The sequence below is a fragment of the Blastomyces gilchristii genome, assembly GCF_000003855.2.
Source record: "Blastomyces gilchristii SLH14081 genomic scaffold supercont1.5, whole genome shotgun sequence".
NCBI classification, from domain to species: Eukaryota; Fungi; Ascomycota; class Eurotiomycetes; order Onygenales; family Ajellomycetaceae; genus Blastomyces; species Blastomyces gilchristii.
The window spans coordinates 2568590-2575457 of NW_003101678.1; the positions used below are offsets into that span (position 1 = coordinate 2568590).

At 43.8% G+C, this 6868-nt stretch overlaps 2 protein-coding genes across 3 annotated transcripts; one reads left to right on the top strand and one right to left on the bottom strand.

Moving 5' to 3' along the window:
• Positions 1–77: 77 nt before the first annotated feature.
• BDBG_03459 (uncharacterized protein) lies at positions 78–1492 on the bottom strand (the record flags this gene model as incomplete). The annotated part of the gene is made up of 3 exons (XM_002626249.2): positions 78–429; positions 1143–1294; positions 1380–1492. The coding sequence occupies 3 exons, from the start codon at positions 1490–1492 to the stop codon at positions 227–229; spliced, it is 468 nt and encodes a 155-aa protein (XP_002626295.2). The 3' UTR covers positions 78–226.
• A 2176-nt stretch (positions 1493–3668) lies between these two features.
• On the top strand, positions 3669–6606 carry BDBG_03460. Of its 2 annotated transcripts, XM_031721260.1 has the most exons (4): positions 3669–4885; positions 4958–5187; positions 5294–5651; positions 5761–6606. In XM_031721260.1, the coding sequence occupies exons 1-3, from the start codon at positions 4292–4294 to the stop codon at positions 5307–5309; spliced, it is 840 nt and encodes a 279-aa protein (XP_031577753.1). In that variant the 5' UTR covers positions 3669–4291; the 3' UTR covers positions 5310–5651; positions 5761–6606. The 2 variants fall into 2 exon arrangements, with proteins under 2 accessions (XP_031577753.1, XP_002626296.1); XM_002626250.2 differs by having other exon boundaries at positions 5294–6606.
• Positions 6607–6868: the final 262 nt, after the last annotated feature.

Here is a 6868-nt window from a genome sequence, read left to right on the forward strand (position 1 = left end):
CAGGCCTTTAGCTTAGAGGATGAAATCTCTGTTTTACTTATTATGTTTTTTTTTTTTTTTTTTTTTTTTTTTTGCTGTCATACTTTCGTTCTATATTTATCCATTTTCCGGCTTTTTCTTTGTGTCGTCAGTAGATATCGAAATTGCTCGGGGTTCAAAATGAATGAAGGATACATCCCTCCTGTTAAACCCTTCCTCCGTTATCAAATCCATGCATATAAACAGTCTAATCTGACGGCTTCATTCCACAGATCCCGTAAATCCGGATTGCCAGAGTCCTGAATCGACGGAGGAACATCCTATTACTGACATTGCCGGCCCTCCGCGCGCCGCGTATAACAATAACCATAGATCCGTTCGCCAAACACTTCGGCGGCATCACCGTTTCGGACCGTAAACTGGTGATATCATGAGCGAACTCCGCCCACACTAACAGAGCACAAGGTCAACACGGCAGGGCTCATTATCCATTCCTCGATCCACCAGGCACGCCCGGACCTAAACGCGGTATGTCACATGCATTCGCCCTACAGTAGGGCCTGGTCAACCTTTGGCAAGGGCATAAATGTTGAATCAAGGTGGGTTGTGGATCTGATAGCTTTTTTCCTTTCGAAATTTTCCAATCTTCAATCGCCAACGTCATGTCGTTTGTGGACATGTATGTGATGGGGTTGCTGTTTAATTTGCTGTGTCTCATGGGTCCTGAAGCATTCAAGGTACTGCTTACCATCAAAGCCCTCTGATGAGCACAAACGATCCGCCTCCGCTAAAAACATCCGTTCCACTTTGGCGGGAGGATGAGTACACTTTCGTGCCTAGTTTTGAAGTCATGGGCTTCTATCAAGTTTGAATTTTGGCCAGCCACATTTCACACTGACAATGGCGCAGATTCCTGCATGTTTTATGAAGACCTCGCCGTCTATGAAGGCTTTGGTGGGCTTGTCCTGGCGAAAGAAGAGGGAGAAAACATCTCCCGTGCTCTAGAGGAAAAGAAGAACCTCATTCTCCAGAATCACGGGTTAGTCTAGTCCGTTCTAGCATCAACTAGGGGCTCCTCCCCTCTTTCTAGTGGCTTTTTCTATCAGATCTGTCTGATTCCCGTGCTCTGTGAGAAATGGCTCTGCAAAAATAAGTTATCATACTATAATCAAATATCTGACAGAGCACACCCATATTGGCAGACTTATCACCGCTAGCTCGACAGTCGGCGAAGCAGCTGCCTTTTTTTATCTCATTGCAAAGGGCGTGCCAAACGCAGCTGCTAGTTGAACAAGCGGTGCCCCATACGTCGGACCTGCAGGAGAAATACGTAGGGGATAAAGAAGCTGCGTATACCAAAAAGGCGTCCGGATCACCTGCAGCGATGTACATGTACATACATGTACATGCAATTTGTGCCGGAATATGAATAGATCTTCAAGGAGACGAAAGGGGAGTTTACGCGGTAGAAATGTGTACCGGACTTAATTGGGTGATTGTAGTAGCGAACCATACTCCGGGTGGGGATGGGAGTAATTAGTTAGAAAGCTTTGACATGTTTGTTGTGCTTGCCGTGCTACGGTCTGATTCGTTAGTTTTTATAAACAAGTTGGCGTGGATGTAATACAAACGTTGTTGGGTAAATATCGCTGTGAAATCCAAAGTGGGATGTGGGATGCAGGTAAGGAGAGGGACTGTGCAAGAGACGATGCAGGGGTGTTTAGTCAAGCCCCTCCTCGTTTATCCATGTATCTACTGGTTTCTGAACAAGTTTGATACTTCTTTCTATCACCCATTTTGGCCCATCAGAAGGAATAATAGCTTGATTTCGGTTCTTGCTGAGATTTCCGCCGGTCGAATGACACCGAAGCTTGAAGTCTCACTAGTTAGCGGAAAATCAAATTCGTAGACATAGACCAGTTCTAGACATGGATTGACCGCGTGTGTAAAAAGTGCATGCTCGCTAAGTATAGGTACCCAAGGAGCACATCAAATTACCACAGCAGGGGGGGGCCCATGATCAAATGATTCCTAACAATCAACGGTGTAAGCTGCAGTCATCCTAATCATCAATTTTACATCTTGGGCTTCAAGATGCTTCTGGATTAAACAAACTGGACGAAGCAGGCTGCCATCAAGGGTCTCTCTATGAGCAAGTCAGACTTCTTCCTCCTCTGCATGAGAGGAAAAATAGCCACGCAGAATTTAATGCAGGCCATTTGCTCTGGTGAACAAAGAATTTGGTTTCGGACTTGTCAAACGCGAGGCGGGAAGGACGAGGAAGTATATTAGTTGAATAACCATGGGGAACGAGTGCTAACGCCATATTTTATGACAAGCCGGCCCTTGTGCTCTTTTAGGCATTTCTCTGTTCAACCTTCCCGCGTCAAGGCTGGGCGGGCTAACCAAAGATATTATTGCCTCCGGTTGCCACGTGGGAGGAGCGGGTCGGGGTTTAAGTTAACCTGCGGAGACTTCGTTGAGGTTGCAACATTCTGTTGTTCTCTTTGTTACGTCGGTGGTTTGGCTGTTATTTTTGTGATCCTTGCAAACATTGTTCTCGATAATGTAAGTTTGAGAGTTCGATAAGCAACTGCCACGTTATGATGCTGAATATTCACTCAATATCACTTAACATATGCTACTATAACCGGAGATGAAACCTCCAGAAGGGGCTCGCTCCCTTGATTGGTGCTAATCAAGGTTGGGTTGGGATAGGTGTTGCGCGAAAGAAACCAACCATTTGTTTATCTTAAACAACACTTATTCTCTATGAAATAGTGTATGTATGGACCTACTTCTACTCAAGGTAGGGTTATTTCATTTTTATTTATTTATTTATTTATTTATTTTATACAAAAATAGTCTTGTGACAATTCAGATAGTTTCTGTCAGGATCGGCTTGAATGAGCTTACCTAGAACCCACTGTTATTATCGATAGCTCTCATATGTCCAGGGCTTTTGCGATATCACGGAAAAACTCCTCGGTCGTTAACGTAAAACTGTTGTCGACATCCTGCTGTCAGTGGAGGGAACACAGGGGGATCGTCGGATGTCCACGTTGTTCTCAGCCCTTTTGCATTAGTTTCAGCCTTTGCTCAGACACCCCTCGTGTCTCATCAGGCTAACCAGAACACATGGGGGCCCCCCCAAGCTAGTCGAAACTTATTTTGCGACGCTTAAAACTTTTAGATAGATGGACATAAAAATGATACATCGTTGTCTATCTCGGGCGGTCAGTCACTTGGACCCGAGGCCGAAAGTGTTGTTGGCCAATTGTTAGCTTTCTTTAGTAGTGGCTTGCTAAAACTGTAGAGTAGCTGGTATTCGGGAGAATCTTCCTGTACACTGTGTATCAATAATGCAATAATGGAATGGGATGTTAACTAACTTAAGGGAGATGTGGCAGTTTGTGGATATCAATATACTACTGTATTTGCGCAGACAGTATCAACAGTATCACGGGTCTGCCCAAACGGAACAAACAACCTTGGAATACTATTAACTTATAACTTCACATTTTCAACAGCCTCATTTCCATGTAGACAGCATCAAACACCAGCAACTAAATGTGTGTTTTGTAGTTAGTTTCGCTGGTTTGGTGCGTTCTAGCTTCCCCATAGTTATAACTAGTTAGTTAACTCTTAGCCTAACTACCACCAAAGAAGAGTGAGTGCGTGATTGCGGCTTGAAGCCCGTCCTTTGTTCTGGGTAAAAACGGTTCTCCCCAAAATACAGTGGCCAGAGGCAGAAACTGACCACATGCCATGATGCCAGTTCAGTTATTCAGCCTACAACAGGGCAATCCGCACTATCTTGGGCGCTCACTCGCTCGAATCGGCTCCGCAGAACCCCATCGATTGCACGATTTGCACCACGCGTTGCCGCCATCCAGGCCAGCGTGCAATGCGCCAAGGCCACTAACTAGCAGATTCCAACGCCTACCACATGCGGCGCCGGCATTAACGCTCCCAAGAAATTAGAATCCAAGGTTGTCTGTCCCTTCGTCAAGGCTGAAACACGATCGGCCCCACTAGAGGAACACAGGAGTTGTCTCCCAGAGGCTTTTGTCTTCAGCCTGTGTTGTTGGCGTCGTCCTCCGTGCCCCGTCCCTGCCTGCCCCTGTTCCGTTCCTCTGATTGCTCTACAAAACTCTGGCCACAGTCTACCAACAACGAATTCCTCTTCGTCACATAACCATTTCCCACCGTTTACAGCCCGATTGGATTACAAGAATCCAAACACTGAGATTTAATTTCTTTATTTAAGTGACGGGCCGCCCGCCGCCTTGCCGCACCTTTGTCCTTCAAAATGTCCGCCGCCCAAGACGAAGTCGACCGCCTCCTCAATCAGAAAGAGAAGGTCTCCTGTCATCCAGAAGACTGTCTTGCTTCGGACAACGATTCAAACCTATCACCGTCGGATGACGAGGAGAGTCTGACATACCTGCACTCCGACACTGAAACCGATACCTCCCACACCATGATTTCAAAGTCCGTAGGCTACCATCTCCCTACCACCGTCTTCGAAGCGAACACTGGACCCAAAGGAGTGATTGCGGATGCTCAGTCATATGAAAGAGCGAAAAAACGCCCATTCCGTCGCACGCTTATGAACGTTGCTGGCCTTGACTATACCTCCTACTCCAACTCGACGAAAGAGGAGTCTGACACGCGACCAGCCAAGGAAGCATCACCCCCACCTGACGAAACCGAAGACGAACAGTTTATGCGGCAATGGCGAGAAGCTCGTATGCTAGAGCTACAACGCAAAAGCAAAAGACGTGTCAGTCCTAGCAAGCGGAGGTACGGAACCGTCGAGGTAGTTAACGCGAACGGATACTTAGACGCGATCGAGAAAGTGACCCCAGACACTGTCGTGGTTGTTTGTATCTACGATCCTGAAGTAAGTTACGTCTTTCTTTTTTGCCCAAAGCGCTTGTGCATATAAAATTTAACTAATCCCCGTTGCTATTAGTCTCCCGAGAGCAACATTGTGGAGGACTGCTTAACTACCGTCGCCCGTAAACAGTCTACTACGCGATTCATTAAATTACACTATGAGATAGCAGAGATGGAACACGTTACTGCGCCCGCCTTACTAGCTTACAAAAATGGTGACGTCTTCGCGACGATAGTGGATATTTTCCATCAACTGCCCGGTGGACGAGATTGCAGTTCTGCAAGCTTAGAAGATCTTCTCATGCAGTATGTATTTTGCTTTTTACTGTCTCATTTGTTTCATAAAATAAAATTGTGTATTCTACCCTCAACTCATATATAATAATTTACTAACCTTTCCTTTTTTTTCTAGACACCGAGTTTTCTGATTAACGTTTCCCAATTTTTCCCATTACTTTGGACCCCCCCCCCCACCCCCCGCAAGAACATTTCTTTTTGTTGGTCAACTATATACCCCTCTCTTTCACCCTCTCCTCTCTCATAAAACGAATTCCACAGTCTGCCACGATAGAATGAACCTCCTCTCCCCCTCCACGAAACGCAAAGTTTGCCCTCTAGGATAGCGTCGGTGCATTGGCGCAAATATTTTGCTTTCGTTATTGGCTTTTATGTCCCTAGTTACCATGCTAGTGCTATAAATAAGAAAAGAAAAGAAAAGAGAAAGGAAGGAAGAAGAGAAATACATTTTACGGCCATGACCGCTCATCCAGGTACGGTACTGTAGCCTTCCATTTTCACCTACGAACTTTTGTTTCCTTTTTTAGAGGATATAGGATGACAATGGATGGCTTCTCTTCATCATTCCATTCGTATATGTAGGGGCCCTTTCCCTTTCGTTAACCGAAGAAAATGGCTTCTGTTCGGCCTTCTCAATGTCATTTCCTTGCCGTTCGTCTCGTCCTCTCAGCCGAACGCCAACTGATATTCCTATTACTCCGCCGGTTTTCTTTGTCTATTTTCCCCTCTTATTTCTTCCCCTTTTCTCCATAATCCTAACCGTTATGTAATATTAATATATTTTCCTTACGTTCCCTCTCCTTTCCTTCCCTCCCTGTCTTGCCTGCTGATTGCCCAATGTTGAATTTTTTTGCGGGTCTTTCTTTATTTTTATTTTTATTTTTATTTTATTTTTCCTTTTTGTTTTCTTCTTCTTCATATGTTAATATCCTACCGTGCTCTTCTGTTTGGCTTTAGCTATTTCAATGGTTTTTGCATTTTTTCAATGTCGTCTTATTTTTCCGTTGTTTGTTGGAAATAGTACCGATCGATATACGTTTCTGGCACCAATGTTTCCCATTTCTCTTTTCGTCCTTGACTTTCTTTCAGCGAACATGTGCATTTGTGATAAGGGAAATAGGGAGCATTCATTCTTCATTCTTCGTCGTCTTCCTCTTCTTCTTTCCTTCTTCTTTTTCTCTTCTGTTTTTGTTTCCTCCGCCTTAATTGTCTTTCGTATGACAAACTAAAGTACATGTACAAGGAATATTTATCAAAGTTTCTTAAATTACAAATTCTCTGACTATCTTCATTTGATTCTTTTTATGGTGTTTGGAAAGTAGTCGGTAGCAGTGCCAGTGGACCAACGACCAACAACCCAATGAAGAAATTTAGAAAGATAAAAGAATAAAATTATTCATTAACTATATATTTAGAGTTCATCATCGATGCTGACAGTCATCATCCCCCAGTTGAACATGGTGCCAAAACTTATTGATTTCAACCTGCTTTTGTAAAAGGTGTAACATAATCAATCACCTAACACTCATTTCCACCTAATGCTCGCCTTTGTAAATCAATTACAATCAACTTTAAATGTTAATATCTCAATAAATATTCATTATTTTAATTTTTTAATTTGTAATCTATAAATATCAAGGCTTATAGTATAATATAATTCAAAATTATTATAATATAGTTAAAATTGATT